The sequence below is a fragment of the Rhineura floridana genome, chromosome 2, assembly GCF_030035675.1.
Source record: "Rhineura floridana isolate rRhiFlo1 chromosome 2, rRhiFlo1.hap2, whole genome shotgun sequence".
In the NCBI taxonomy this organism is placed as follows: Eukaryota; Metazoa; Chordata; class Lepidosauria; order Squamata; family Rhineuridae; genus Rhineura; species Rhineura floridana.
This window is the reverse complement of record NC_084481.1, coordinates 75,657,286-75,674,015: the sequence shown is the minus strand read 5'-3', so window position 1 is coordinate 75,674,015 and position 16,730 is coordinate 75,657,286. Positions and strand designations below refer to the sequence as shown.

The 16,730-nt window shown below is 41.6% G+C and overlaps 1 protein-coding gene across 2 annotated transcripts in view; it reads right to left on the bottom strand.

Annotated features, from left to right (window-relative positions):
• DPP10 (dipeptidyl peptidase like 10) overlaps nt 1-16,730 on the bottom strand; it is a 503,938-nt gene that overhangs the window by 47,869 nt on the left and 439,339 nt on the right. For both annotated transcript variants that reach the window (XM_061612954.1, XM_061612953.1), the window contains exons 14-17: nt 8,915-9,006; nt 3,630-3,677; nt 3,035-3,156; nt 488-535 (exon numbers count right to left, since the gene is read on the bottom strand). In XM_061612954.1, the coding sequence (XP_061468938.1) occupies nt 488-535; nt 3,035-3,156; nt 3,630-3,677; nt 8,915-9,006 (310 nt within the window). The remainder of the gene's footprint in view (nt 1-487; nt 536-3,034; nt 3,157-3,629; nt 3,678-8,914; nt 9,007-16,730) is intronic.

Genomic DNA, 16,730 nt, shown 5'->3' with positions numbered 1-16,730 from the left:
TTTATTATTATGTTTTACCATATGATCTTACAGACTTGGAGGAATACACTGCATATTTTAAAGTGTTGTGCTAGACTGCAGAAGATTAAGCAAAAGTAGAATTTGGTTTATTAAATGTAGGTTGAAATAGACAAGTAGCACTCATAAAACAGCACCTTAATCCAAACTAATTGGATTACAGCTTTAAAGTATTTTAAAGAATACATCAGTTCCTGTAATAGGAACTCAATTTGCATAGTTAGTGAAAAGGATCATGCCACCTAATTAACGAAAGCATTAACAGGAGTTAAAAGATATACATCTAGTATAACATCAGCTTGCAAAATCCCTGGTATGTTATAGACACTTGATTAATTTTTCTCTATTCTTATCACTTGCAGCATGTTTATTGCTAGTCAGTAATTAAGATGGGCTTTCAGAAATTAATTCCTTGATGGGAGAAAGCGAAGCAAGGGAGAAAATCCACGATGAACTAGTGTACACTTACTTTCAGGGTTACTTGTACTGTGCACACTGTCAATTGGAACACCAGGTCCTATAATATCAAACAACAAACACAACAGTTATGAAAGTTAAAATGGTAAAATATAGGGCCATCAGTACTTCAGTAGAAAGCAAGCATCTCAGGATGTGCTTCAGCAGCTCTGCACTTAGTTCTCAAAACAATTAATGCATGCGCTTTAACACTAAACCCATGAGTAGTCTCATTAATACCAAGGAATTACTAGGATAGTCTCCTGGGAAATAATACAAGTTTGAGGTATTATTATTATTATTATCTCAATTTTACAGTTGAGAACTTGACATACAGAGCGATTAATGGCTTGATTATAAAAAGGATGGAACACCTGCAGCTACTATTAAATTCAAAAGAGAACAATGAGTATTCAGCACTTTTCAAAATCATTGGGAAGCTTTTAGAGATTTGGGAGAAGTTCTCAAAAGTAATGTTTCCCATGCTCAGATCAAGATCTTCCTGATTCAAGGGCCAGACAATAGTACCAGTCAAGGATAACCTGACCTCCAATTTATGTTTTTGCTACTGCAATTTCCACTGCCCAACAGTCAAGTTGCCATCTGAATTTCTCTCTTTGCAAGTGTGGACTGCTCAAATGAAAATAACAAAAGAAGCTCCATCTGTATGTATGACTTTTTTTCCTGTCATCAGCAAGTTCTTAAATTATTTCCTGAGATTCCTGGTAATAATGGGAACTTGAACATATAGGGCCAGTTCTTATGCAACAGTAAGTCGAACCCAGAGCTTGGAAAAGTTACTTTTTTGAACTACAACTCCCATCAGCCCCAGCCAGCGCCATGCTGGCTGGGGCTGATGGGAGTTGTAGTTCAAAAAAGTAACTTTTCCAAGCTCTGGCCATGGCTGAGCACAAATGAGTAAGCATGCAGACTCCAGGAGCAAAGATCAAGGCTGCTTTGCTCTTCCCTTGATCCTTTTCCTGCTGTGCCACCTGGGACATAATTTGGCTTACCAAGACATCCACACCCAGACTTCTGGTTTGTCTCCCCCAGATAAACCATGAGCAGTAAACCAAAGACAAGCCTTGGTTAGTTTGTGGTTTCTCTAGAATGAGACAATTCATTAGATGCAGTTTGGACATAACATTAAGCATAATCATGACTTAGCCCTTGGTTAGAGCAGTAGTACTGGGGAAGGAGTGCTGGAGACATAGTCTTCAGTCTCAGAGCCTGCACATTTGCTCATTCACACTAGGTCATGGGGAAGGGCTGTACCTCAGTGGTAGAGCATCTGCTTTCCATGCAGAAGGTCCCAGGTTCAATCCCTAGCATCTATAGGTAGGGCTGGGAGAACCTCCTGCCTGTAGCCCTGGATAGCCGCTGCCACTCAGTGTGGACAATACTGAACTCAGTATTGAAGTGAACTCAGTGTAAGGAAGCTTCCTATGTTTCCTATGGTTTGGCATAGCATTAATTATTAACCTCATCAGTTAGAGCTTATCTATGTTCACTTAGATCTTTTAGGGTCTTATTAAGTTTGGGTAATCCTGGACCCCAATATTTATCCCTACCAAATACATAATCTGGTATCAGGTAGAGAACTGGCAAATATTCCATGCTATTGGAAACCAGATATAGTTCCCAATAATCATGGCTTAGGGTTTGGTGCCATAGTATAGATCTCTATCTTTCCTCTGGTATGCATCAACCAATATATATATGCTCTTACACACAGTTCTGGACATATATTCCATCACTTTGTCATTGTACAATTTGGGGATTCCAGCAATTCTGCTCCATTATTATTCGTGAGCCTTACCCATACTTCATTACATTTTCCCAAATCTTATGGTTTGTTTTTGTTATGCTTGGGAAAGGAGCATGCTTTCAAAGAAAGAAAGAAAGAAAGAAAGAAAGAAAAAGAAAGAAAGAAAGAAAGAAAGAAAGAAAGAAAGAAAGAAAGAAAGAAAGAAAGAAAGAAAGAAAGAAAGAAATTTCTTTTTAAGCATTGCTCAGGGAAGCTAGAAACATGAACAGATTTTGAGGTGAGCCATGGACGCTCATCCATCACTATTTTGGAACATAGTTTACAGAGTCTCCATACAGGAAAGAGGAAGCTGTTGTATGTGAACTGCCATCAGCTATATAATTAATCTAATTTGGCCCCAATCCTGGGACAACTTCCATGGAATATAGTGGGACTTACTCCTGTGTAAACATGCATAGGATTGCTCTGCTGCTCTGCCTTTTCTTCCCATATTCCACCCCTGTTAATATTCAGATTCTGCCAAGCCCTCTTCTTCGTTCTCCTCTTGGCTGATGTCACATATTTTTATTTAATTTCTACAAGGCCTGAGTTCTTTAAATAAACAGTCTTTAAATAGATAGTTTTATGCACCAACTCATTGTGACTACCACTTCTGCTGCCTGCTTCTTCCCACCCACCACCACTATTTAATAATGCTTATGGCAGGACGGCTTATGGCCAATACAAAGACACACATAGGTGTTAACAATAATTTGAAATACTTCTAATGTTAAACTGAAGAGGATGGCTTACCTTTACATTGGAGAATGAAATACTTGATAGCAGGGCTAAACTTTGCATTGAAATATGTGCACTGATCTTTCATGAAATTGCATGAAAGGCACTCACGATTCAACAATTCAACTGTTGACACGCTAAGGTGAAATATAGAAAGAAAGATATAGATAAAGCACATGTAAACATTTAACAAATATATACACAAAATATATTGTTAGGGAAAGCAAAGGAATGTATGTATACACTGTGAGGACCCACATTACAGGAGACTAACTTAAAGGGAACAAAATGTATTTAAATTACTCCATTTTTTCTATGTTGATTTCCCTGAAATGTTTCAATGTATACAAAACATTTAGCTAGACAAGGAGCCAGACTCAGAAGAGAGATTTGAAATGCACTCTTTCTATCAAAACAGACATTGTGTATATAAAATAACATCCTTTTTAAGATCACAGATTCATGTTGTCTGTTTCTCAGGTAACTGATGGCACCTGAGTAGGAATGCATAGAGATATTTCTTTAGATACTTAAGAGTACAGTTTTTATAAACAAAGAGGCATAGGTTCTGTCAATCAGTTCAAAAATATGCTCCTGTTGATCTACTTACCTATGTAGCTGTCTTCCTCTTGGTGAACTCTCAGTGCTTAAAAAATAACTGGCAAAGGAAGAGAAAGTAAAATGCATTCAGCCTAGGTAAAATAATTTGGTGTAAAGATAACAAATTAGGTTTTCCAAAATACAGCAGTTGTGAGACAATAGTCTTGGTTTAAGAAAATAATAGATTAATTATTAAATATAGCACTGCAGTATGTATGTACAGGCTATTTTGTAAAGACATTTTTTTCTATTTTAACACAAAATGTATTGGTAGTATTAAAGATGGATTGCCAACAATATTGCCAATAGCACTGAACACTTTTGTACATAATATTCCCTTGCTTATAAATGTGTATATATGATCTTGTGTGTGTGCATGTGATCATGTACACATACATTATATACAAAAAAGTATAATGAATTCAATTAACTGGGCAGATTAATTTATTCTCACATCAGGTACTGATAAAGGGCCATACTATTATGTGGAAACCTCAGTATCTACCAAGTCTTGGGAAATCAATTGGGACCTCATGGTGCCCATGACAACCACAGGGTTGTCTCAAATGGTCATCAGTCAAACACACTGGGCAGGGCACACCTTTGATATAATCTTTGCCCCAAGTGTAATGGGGGACGGACTGAAGGTATATTGTCATGGTCAGACCATAACATGGTAAAGTTTGAACTGGTAGTGGCATCTCCCCCTTGTTAGCATGGTGGGCCTGTACGGATGGCCCACTCTCAGAGAATGATAGAACTAAATGCTGTGATCTTCCAGTGGAGAAACTGACAATCCTGCTGAACCTCTGGCCTCGCTATGGATTGATGAGATGAAATGGGCAGTTGACACAATCGCTCCTGAGCATCCTCGACAGCACTGTGGAGTCAAGTAGCTCCTTGGTATGCTGGGGAGCTTCAGGCTGTGAAGAAAGCCAGACAGACTAGAGTGTAAATCTTGCTCCAAAGCTCATCCAACACTGGTTAGTGCTCATAATCATGCCCACCATGTGGCAGTGCAGGCTGTGAGGAAGACTCGTTTTACAGCTTGCATTGCATCCTCCAGCTGGCTGAGTTATTTTGGATGGCCTGGAGATGACTGATTCCCACTGTGGAGGGAGACCTCTGGAGCATTCGAGGACCTGTTGTGACCAACTGGCTACACACTTTGAGGATAAAATTGCTTGGCTTCAGAGTGACCTTAACTCTCCAGTTGTTGCAGTTTCAGATGAGGTACCCAATGCCAGAGTCAGTGATGTATTGTGGGATCAGTTTCAGCTTATGCAATCAGCTGATGTGAACAAGGTGTTGGCGGCTATACACCCCACTACATGCCCTCTTGACCCCTGTCCCTCTTGGCTTATTAAATCTTGCAGATGGAGTTTGACTAGTTGGATCCAGAGTTTGGCTAATGCTTCATTACATGAGGAAGTGGCCCCTGCTGTCTTGAAAGAAGTGGTGGTGGGGCCACTTGTAAAAAAAAACAAAAACAAAAAAACAGCCTTGGACCCCTTGGATTGGAATAACTATTGATCAGTCGCAAATACCCCCTACTTGTGGAGAAGGTGCAAGTATTCTTAGATGACAGATTATTTAGATGCATTTCAATTTGGGTTCAGGCCTGGTCATGGGACTAAGTCAGCCTTGGTCACCCTGATGGATGACCTTTACAAAGAGCAGAACAAGGGGAGTGTGACCTTGCTTCTACTTCTTGATCTCTCTGAAGCTTTCAGTACAATTGACCGTGGTATGTGTGATGTTCCTGTATTAATGTATATATGGTAAGTGCTGTTTGTATAGAAGATACATGGTAAGTGGAATGAAAGAGGAGGGGGGAGTAAATGAGCAGTAGAATGCTGGATGATTGGCTGAATGTTTGAATGGCTGGGAGTATAAATGGAAGAATGACAGTTGAATCTAGGTGGAGAATCTGTGGTGAATCTGGGAGGATGTTGCTGGGTTGTTTGAGAAGTGTTTGGTGGTGTTTGGAGGTGGATGTCAGGAGCGTGTGGAGAAAGAGAGAGTGGGAGTTCTAGTTCATGATAAGTCAAGTATCACAGAAATAGATGAAACCATATGCTTAAGTACCATCAGAAAAGTAATCTTGTTATCTCTGTTATTTAATAAAAACTATATTTGGTTTACCAAAGGCCTGATCCTTGGCTGGGGTTTCACAGACCAGAAGGGAGGGTAAGGTAATGACCAAGGCTGAAGGGAAACAGTAACAAATGGTGGCAGCGGTGAAGAGGAGATTATAACATTCATAAGTATCTAGAGCAACCCTGAGTTATGAGTTATCTGTAGTGATACAAGGGGGTTGGGGACAGCTTAAGCACGCAGTCACAGAGGGTACCTGATTGAGAGAGACTCAGGCAGAGTCTCTGGGGGATACTGGTTATAGGATGTGACTGGTGGTGCTGCCTAGCAGGGGGATCTGGTGAGGTCTATGCTAGAGCGGAGAGAGAAACCATAAAAAAAGGACAGTCTGGACTGGTGGAGTCCCTGGTGGTGCCTAGTGACAGGAGCAGGTAGGAACCTGACAGGGAGAGCCAGGGAAGGGCGTCACAGTATGCTCCTGGACTAGCTCTGTGGAATGAGCACTATATTACAGTGGTTCCAGTTCTATTTATGGGACTGAGTCCAGAGAACAGCATTGGAGAAATATTTCACTCTCTCGGCAGTTATGCTATGGGGTACCAAAGGGCACTATTTTATCCTCAATGATATTTAATATGAAGCTGCTGGAAGCAATCATTAGGAGTTTGGGGGCAAGGTGTCTTTAATACAATGATGAAACTCAGCTATATTTCTCAATAACATCTGAATCTGGAGAGGCCATGTGGGCCTTGGACCAGAGCCTGGGCACAGTGGTGGGATGGATGAGAGAGAATAAGTTGAGCCTGATTCCTGGCAAGATGGAGACTCTGTGGGTAAGCCATTCCAGAGTCCAAGAAATTGGTCAACTGCCTGCCTTGGATGGAGTTACACTTCCCATGAAGGAACACATATGCACTCTGGGGGTGCTTCTGAGCCCAGCTTTGTTACTGGAGGCTCAAGTAGCCACAGCGGCTAGAAGTGCCTTTTACCAGATGCACCTGATATAACAGTTACAACATTTCCTGGATTGGAAGAGCTTGACTACAAAAGTTTAGGCATTGGTGATTTCAAAACAGAATTACTGGAATGCACTCTGTGTGGAGCTTCCTTTTCACATGACCCGGAAATTGCAGTTAGTGCAGAATGCTGAAGCATGATTGCTAAAAGGAGTGGGACCTTGTCAGCATATAACACATCTGCTCAGGGATCTGCACTGACTGCTGATTTGTTACTGAGCCAAGTTCAATGGTGTTACAGGACTGGTCATGGAACTGAAACAGCCTTGGTCGCTCTGGTAGATGATTTGAGGAGGGCATTAGATAGGGGAGAATTCACCTTTCTTGTCCTCCTCGATCTCTCAGCGGCTTTTGATACTGTTGACCACGGTATCCTTTTACATCTCCTGGAGGGATTGGGAATTGGAGGCACTGTATTACAGTGGTTCTGTTCCTTTCTCTCCGATAGGTACCAACAAGTAGCATTGGGGGAGGAGGTTTCAGACCCTTGGCCTCTCAATTGTGGTGTGCCACAGGGCTCTATCCTCTCTCCCATGCTATTTAATATTTATATGAAGCCACTGGGGACAATCATCAGGAGATTTGGGCTGCAGTGTCACCAATATGCAGATGACACTCAGCTCCATCTTTCGTTTAAATCTTCACCAGAGTTGGCTGTGGAGACCTTGTCCAAGTGCCTGGAATCCGTGAGTGGATGGATGGGAAGGAACAAGCTGAAGCTGAACCCCGATAAGACCGAGGTGCTACTTGTGGGGGACAAAAGAAGGTTGGGAGATGTTGACCTGAAGTTCAATGGGGTGAGTTTACCCCTGAAGGACCAGGTCCGCAGCCTTGGGGTTGTACTTGACTCCAGGCTGTCCATGGAGGCTCAGATTTCGGCGGTGAGCCGGGCAGCCTGGTATCAACTATACCTCATACGAAGGCTGCAACCCTACCTTCCTGCTCATCAGCTCCCCCTGGTAGTACACGCCCTGGTCACCTCTCGTTTGGACTACTGTAATGCGCTCTACGTGGGGTTACCCTTGAAAACGGTCCGGAAATTACAACTTATACAAAATGCGGCGGCTCGACCACTTACGAATAGTCGCCGCCGGGATCACATCACACCAGTGTTGTTCGATCTACACTGGCTTCCAGTTGTTTTCCGGGCCCAATTCAAGGTGTTGGTATTAACCTTTAAATCCCTATACGGTCTCGGCCCAGTTTATCTAAAGGAGCGCCTTTAACGCCACCAATTATGCCGCCTGACAAGATCAGCCACTCAAGGCCTTCTCTCAATCCCGCCGACAAAAACAGCTAGATTGGCGGGTACAAGAGAGAGGGCATTCTCAGTGGCGGCCCCCACTCTCTGGAACTCCCTCCCACAAGATCTCCGGCATGCCTCTTCCCTAAATGTATTCCGTAAAGCCTTAAAGACCTGGCTATTTCAACAGGCCTTTGGGATCTCCGGGGAGGGTTAATTACTGTGACTGAAATGCCTCCTACCCTGTTTTAATATTGTTGCTGCTGTATTATTCTCATACTGTTTTTTATTGTATTATTGTATTTTATCTCATTGTGTTTTAACTGTTTTGTATGTCGCCTAGAGTGGCCTTTGGCCAGATAGGCGACACAGAAATTAAATTTATTATTATATTATTTATTATTACTATTCATACAGAAGGCTCTTAACAGCTTGGGACCAATTTATTTGTGGGGCTGCCTTACCCCATACATGCCCGCTTGACTTATTCAATCTGCAGAACTGGCACTTTTACAATAGTCATTCCGCACTTGTAAGAAATTGTTATTTTGGTGTGACCAGGACATACACTTTGAAACTCCCTATTGGCATTAGGCAGGTGCCCTTACTGTACTCTTTTTGGTACCCGCTTAAACCATTTTTGTTTAGGCAAGCCTATTTCATGTCAAAGCTGAGATTAAACCATGTCGTGTTAGGCTACGGATGATTTTAGTTATCTTTTTGATATTTTAAAATACATGTTCTGTTTTTTTATTGATAATTTTAACATTTTATTTTGATTCTTTGTAAACCACTTACGTTTTATGACAATCAAGTGGTATATAAATTTTGTTAAATAAAATAAATAAAAATAAAATTGTTAATGTTATTTCCAATAAAATATTCTGTCTTGATAACACAGATATTTTACCTGAACAGACAAAGAAAAATAATGCTCACATCTTTTGTGTATTTTGATCATATGCCAATATTTTGATAACTTCCCAGTTTCCTGATGTCAGATGTCGTATACTAAATTGTTCACTTTTCATCTGCAAGAAAACAAACAAAAATAATAATGAGAATTTCACCACCATGATTCTTTATTGCCTCCTGGATTGCCAGTATATATGATTGATTACAATAACATTTTCAAATGTACATGTTTCATTTACAAAAAATGCACATTAGGAAGACAGTGGTCATAATCCTCTGCATACATTGTGCTACATTCCATGCATGAATATCTAGCTTGATCCAGAGATAGATATGCAAAAGTCAGATTGTGTAATGGGGCTTTCCTGGTTTGCACTCTCAAATACCACTCAGACACAAAAAGCTGAAAACTGGAAGAATTTGGTGAAGCTTTCTTGAGCAAGTGGAAGTGCTTTTTGGCTTGTGAAAAACATATCGATACAAATCAGTGTTTTAGGGGAAGGCTGTTCCCAAATGAAGGTCAAGTGTGTGTACACATGGAGTGCTAATTTATTTCATCATGGTTATAGTCAGGGCTGTGGAGTCAGAGTCGGAGTCGTGGAGTCAGAGTCGGGAGCAATTTTGGGAGGAGTCGGAGTCGCAGTCAGTAGAAATGTACCGACTCTGACTTCCAAATAAATTTTGATTGACAAGAAGCAATTTTGGGTGGAGTCGGAGTCGGACAGTAGAAAAATAGAGGAGTCGGAGTCGGACAGTAGAAAAATAGAGGAGGCGGAGGCGGAGTTGAAGGTTTGGTGTACCGACTCCACAGCCCTGGTTATAGTCCACAATACGGTTGGGCATAAGTCTGGATGTGCTTCATGAGTGTACCATTAACCAACTGTGGGGGGCTGTGATGTCCCTGTATATATAATACTGTAAATATGATAAGTGCGGGTTTATTAGCGTATATGTGGTAAGTAGACTGAGTGAGAGGGGAGAGTACATGGGTTGGAATGTTGGAGAACATTGTATGATGATTGGCTGAGCGTTTGAGTGTCTGAAGGTATAAATGAGAGGTTGACAGTTGAGAGGGGGTTCAGTTTTTTATGGGGCAGGGCGGTCGGTTGGTTCTGTGGGTTGGTTTTGGATAGGGTGGATTGGATTAGGCGGGTAGTGAGGCAGGTTATTGATGACTAAGAAACTTAAAGAGTAACACATCTTATGAAACCACATGCTTGTTGACCATACCTTTAAGTAATCTTGTTATTCCCTGTGTATATAAATAAATATTTATTGGTTTACCAAAACGCCTAATCCCTGGCTGGGTTTTCACAGACCAGAAGGGTGGGCAGGACATATACCAAGGTTGGGAAACAGTATGGTGGTAGCGGTGAAGAGATAGTGTAACATCATCAGGTATCCAGAGCAACCCAGGGCTGTAATCTTTATAGGCACAAAGATACAGGGGGGTTGAGGCCTGTAAGTGCACCCAGACACAAAGTATCAATAGGCCAGGAGGAGATGAAGGCACAGTCTCAAGGCAATATTGTAACAATCAACCAAAGTGACAGTCAAAGTGGGGGATCTTGAGAGATCTTTACTAGAGCCGGTGAGAGAACCATTTTGAGAGCAGGACCCTGAGGTGGGACTGTGACACGGTGGTGACCACAGGAAGGGGCCTGACAGGGGCCACCTATGATCTGCTGGTATCTGGCATTTTTCCAGAGAATCCTGGACTAGTAGGCCTTACTCTAATGCAGCAGGATATGCACTGCCACATGACTCTTCTCTTTTTCCATTTCGTCACTTTCAAGGAGCATTCAGTCTTTGAACCCAAATGTATCATCCAATGTGTGTTTCAGGGGTAAAGGGATGCTTAACCCTCTCTTCTTTTCTAGCCAATCATGGTCAGAAAACAAACTGCAAAAAAAAATTCATGGGTGTTAATAGAAATGGAATTTTATGAACATCCATGGATTTACTAGAAACTGCAGAACTAATATATACATTCATTAAGTCTTCCATCTTTCTGAAATGACTCTCTATCAATTTTTTTGAATCCTCAGTGACATTCTGGCTAGAAGCCACAATGCTTACAACAACCGATGTGCCCTTAAAATAGCTTATTCCTGTGGTATTCAGTGGAACTAGCAGTACATTTTGTCAGTCATTTCTTCTTATTTTTCATGCAAGTTGTCTACTTATGTAGTGGACATATAGCAACTTCCAGTACTAAAGAAGTATACCTTACTGCTATCCTGAACATGGAAATTAGGCAGTTGCACCATGTGATCAACTGGTTCATACATCAGTGTCAGCAGTAGTTCAACATTACTCATGTGAGTATACCACTTTCATGAGAGGCCAGGGATGAAGAAATAAATGGAAAAATGTAATGTGTGAATTAGCCTTAAGCAAGGTTGCTGACTTTGTAGCTGGTGAATATATTTATTTTGATACCTTGTTCTCTTCTGCTATGTGATAAACATCAGATGAAAAAAAAGTTCTATTATATATTGGTACTGATGTACATTTTAAATCCCATGTATATCTAATAAAATATATATAGGATGCTAATTCTAATCAGGACCACACACAGCTTTCTTGAGGCCTGGACCAATATTTCCTAGGTCTTTTCCTATCACAGACATAAGGTAACTATACACATGGAACTCCATCATGCAATACTCCTTTTAAGCCTCATGTGGAAGGTATGAGTCAGCACAGGTTCCTCATCGTATTTACAGCAGCCTTATTTGTAATTACAGTTCCAAATATGGATGGGTGGGAAACAACTTGGAAGTGTTGTGCTCATGGGAGAAGAATTATCATCATTACTTCTTCCTTAGCATTCAATTAAGAAAGGTAACAATGGCATTAGTATGATGGTGAGATACATGCACTGGTGATCTCCAGACTGCATTACTGTAATGTGCTCTATGTGGGGCTGCCCTTGAGGTTGGTTCGGAGGCTGCAGCTGGTGCAAAATGTGGTGGTGTGATTGCTTTCTGGAGCAGGGTATGCCAACATGTCACCCCACTGCTGAAAGAATTGCACTGGCTGCCCATTAGCTACCAGGCCAAGTTCAAGGTTCTGGTTTGGTGTACAAAGCCCTGTACAGCTTGGGACCAGGATGCCTGAAAGATTGCCTTACCCCTTACATACCCAGGCGATCACTGTGCTCTGCAGGTGAGGGCCTCCTGCAGATACCATCTTATCAGGAGGTCTGTCCCTCACAATAGAGGAAGCTGACCTTTAGTGCTGTTGCACCTATCTTTTAGGATTCTCTCCCCTTAAATATTAGACATGAACCATCTCTGTTAACTTTTCGACGCTTACTGAAGACCCTCCTCTTTCAACAAGACTTTGAAGTAGAGTCTGCATCTGTGTTGGAATTGCTTTTTAAGACGTTTTGAAAGCTTTTTTACATGTTTTTAAAGATGTTTTGTTTTAATATATTTTAAAGTCTGTTAAGATATTTTAGATTGTTTTTAGTGTTTTGTTTGCTACCCTGGGCTCCTTCCAGGAGGAAGGGCAGGATATAAATTTAATTAATAATAATAGTATCTCCAAACATAGATGAGTGGAACTTTACTAGTGCAAGTCACTCCTGATGGCTGAGGAACTCTCTGGCACATAATGTGTTGATGGGGCATGGGGGGGGGGGATATAGCAGGACTGGGAAATAGTGAGTGCTTGCATGCTTGGAGAAGAGTGTTTCAGCTTGTACAACATATCTCTGGATCCACATCATATACATAAATCAGAATGATCAACATTTTTAAAAAATGTTAATAGGATCCACAATATTTCAAAGCATACTTTTAGTTATTATCCAGATCATGTCACATTTTTCCCTTTGGAAAGAACACTAAAATATTTTTCAATTACTATAAAAGTGTAATCAAGAAAAAGAAACAAAGGTGTTCAAGCACTATTTGAAATATAACACGCAAGGAAAAAAGGAAGGAGCATTCTGGTAATCACATAAAGCTCCAAGTCTGATGCTGTAGCTTTCAATGGCTTATAAAATCCCATGGTATTTCACTGAATGTTTCTATAATTACTACAGAAACATGAAATGAAATGCCGCAGAGAGTTGTCATATATATCTGTCAGTACAAATGTATAAAGTACAATAAATATGTACTTTAAAATCTACAGTCTTAAGATCAAAACCATGGTACTGCAGCTATGTATTATGTAAAAAGTATGTGTGTGTGTGGGGGGGATACCCTGACAACACAAATCCAGCACATACATTTAAAAGAAAAGCTGACACGTTCCCCAGTAGAGCTCAGGCCTCTACCTGCTTTGCTGTTTGGAGTGCATTTTTAATGTAAGGGAACATTCATAAGAACATAAGAACATAAGAAGAGCCTGCTGGATCAGGCCAGTGGCCCATCTAGTCCAGCATCCTGTTCTCACACTGGCCAACCAGGTGCCTGGGGGAAGCCCGCAAGCAGGACCCGAGTGCAAGAACACTCTCCCCTCCTGAGGCTTCCGGCAACTGGTTTTCAGAAGCATGCTGCCTCTGACTAGGGTGGCACAGCACAGCCATCATGGCTAGTAGTCATTGATAGCCCTGTCCTCCATGAATTTGTCTAATCTTCTTTTAAAGCCGTCCAAGCTGGTGGCCATTACTGCATCTTGTGGGAGCAAATTCCATAGTTTAACTATGCACTGAGTAAAGAAGTACTTCCTTTTGTCTGTCCTGAATCTTCCAACATTCAGCTTCTTTGAATGTCCACGAGTTCTAGTATTATGAGAGAGGGAGAAGAACTTTTCTCTATCCACTTTCTCAATGCCATGCATAATTTTATACACTTCTATCATGTCTCCTCTGACCCGCCTTTTCTCTAAACTAAAAAGCCCCAAATGCTGCAACCTTTCCTCGTAAGGGAGTCGCTCCATCCCCTTGATCATTCTGGTTGCCCTCTTCTGAACCTTTTCCAACTCTAGAATATCCTTTTTGAGATGAGGCGACCAGAACTGTACACAGTATTCCAAATGTGGCCGCACCATAGATTTATACAACGGCATTATGATATCGGCTGTTTTATTTTCAATACCTTTCCTAATTATTGCTAGCATGAAATTTGCCTTTTTCACAGCTGCCGCACACTGGGTCGACATTTTCATCGTGCTGTCCACTACAACCCCGAGGTCTCTCTCCTGGTCGGTCACCGCCAGTTCAGACCCCATGAGCGTATATGTGAAATTAAGATTTTTTGCTCCAATATGCATAATTTTACACTTGTTTATATTGAATTGCATTTGCCATTTTTCTGCCCATTCACTCAGTTTGGAGAGGTCTTTTTGGAGCTCTTCGCAATCCCTTTTTGTTTTAACAACCCTGAACAATTTAGTGTCGTCAGCAAACTTGGCCACTTCACTGCTCACTCCTAATTCTAGGTCATTAATGAACAAGTTGAAAAGTACAGGTCCCAATACCGATCCTTGAGGGACTCCACTTTCTACAGCCCTCCATTGGGAGAACTGTCCGTTGATTCCTACTCTCTGCTTTCTGCTTCTTAACCAATTCCTTATCCACAAGAGGACCTCTCCTCTTATTCCATGACTGCTAAGCTTCCTCAGAAGCCTTTGGTGAGGTACCTTGTCAAACGCTTTTTGAAAGTCTAAGTACACTATGTCCACTGGATCACCTCTATCTATATGCTTGTTGACACTCTCAAAGAATTCTAATAGGTTACTGAGACAGGACTTTCCCTTGCAGAAGCCATGCTGGCTCTGCTTCAGCAAGGCTTGTTCTTCTATGTGCTTAGTTAATCTAGCTTTAATCATACTTTCTACCAGTTTTCCAGGGACAGAAGTTAAGCTAACTGGCCTGTAATTTCCGGGATCCCCTCTGGATCCCTTTTTGAAGATTGGCGTTACATTTGCCACTTTCCAGTCCTCAGGCACGGAGGAGGACCCAAGGGACAAGTTACATATTTTGGTTAGCAGATCAGCAATTTCACATTTGAGTTCTTTGAGAACTCTCGGGTGGATGCCATCCGGGCCCGGTGATTTGTCAGTTTTTATATTGTCCATTAAGCTTAGAACTTCCTCTCGCGTTACCACTATTTGTCTCAGTTCCTCAGAATCCCTTCCTGCAAATGTTAGTTCAGGTTCAGGGATCTGCCCTATATCTTCCACTGTGAAGACAGATGCAAAGAATTCATTTAGCTTCTCTGCAATCTCCTTATCGTTCTTTAGTACACCTTTGACTCCCTTATCATCCAAGGGTCCAATCGTCTCCCTAGATGGTCTCCTGCTTTGAATGTATTTATAGAATTTTTTGTTGTTGGTTTTTATGTTCTTAGCAATGTGCTCCTCAAATTCTTTTTTAGCATCCCTTATTGTCTTCTTGCATTTCTTTTGCCAGAGTTTGTGTTCTTTTTTATTTTCTTCATTCGGACAAGACTTCCATTTTTTGAAGGAAGACTTTTTGCCTCTAAGAGCTTCCTTGACTTTGCTCATTAACCATGCTGGCATCTTCTTGGCCCTGGCAGTACCTTTTCTGATCTGCGGTATGCACTCCAGTTGAGCTTCTAATATAGTGTTTTTAAACAACTTCCAAGCATTTTCGAGTGATGTGACCCTCTGGACTTTGTTTTTCAGCTTTCTTTTTACCAATCCCCTCATTTTTGTGAAGTTTCCTCTTTTGAAGTCAAATGTGACCGTGTTGGATTTTCGTGGCAATTGGCCAGTTACATGTATGTTTAATTTAATAGCACTGTGGTCACTGCTCCCAATCGGTTCAACAACACTTACATCTCGCACCAGGTCCCGGTCCCCACTCAGGATTAAGTCCAGGATTGCCGTCCCTCTGGTCGGTTCCATGACCAACTGATCTAGGGAATAGTCATTTAGAATATCTAGAAACTTTGCTTCTTTGTCATGACTGGAACACATATGCAGCCAGTCTATGTCCGGGTAGTTGAAGTCACCCATTACTACCACATTTCCTAGTTTGGATGCTTCCTCAATTTCATATCTCATCTCCAGGTCTCCCTGAGCATTTTGATCAGGGGGACGATAGATCGTTCCCAGTATTAAGTTCCTCCTGGGGCATGGTATCACCACCCACAACGATTCTGTGGAGGAGTCTGCCTCTTTTGGGGTTTCGAGCTTGCTGGATTCAATGCCTTCTTTCACGTATAGAGCGACTCCACCACCAATACGTCCTGCCCTGTCCTTCCGATATAGTTTATATCCAGGGATAACCGTATCCCACTGGTTTTCTCCATTCCACCAGGTCTCCGTTATGCTCACTATATCAATGCTCTCCTCTAAGACCAAGCACTCCAGTTCTCCCATCTTGGTTCGCAGGCTCCTAGCATTAGCGTACAGGCACTTGTAAGCAGTGTCTCTCTTCAAGTGTCTTTGGCACTTGTGGTTAGGCCTGTGGTAATTTTGCTCTTCTGAATTTATATCTTGTGCCCCTGCTCTCACAATGCCTACTTCTAGGCCTACCCCTTTTAAAATTTCATCATTTCTTTGGTTTTTATCCCAGGGGGGAGGTTTATTCTGAACCAGACCTTTCTCAGCTCCTGTCGGGTTTCCCCCCTCAGTCAGTTTAAAAGCTGCTCTGCTACCTTTTTAATTTTAAGTGCCAGCAGTCTGGTTCCATTCTGGTTCAAGTGGAGCCCGTCCCTTTTGTACAGGCCCGGCTTGTCCCAAAATGTTCCCCAGTGCCTAACAAATCCAAACCCTTCCACCTGACACCATCGTCTCATCAAACGTGTAATCTCTTGTCAAAAGACTGAAGCAATGCATCATTTCACTTTATTTCCTCAGCATCCTACCATGTCATTCTGCTCCATGTGTAGGCCAGGTCTTTGTTTCTTCTAGA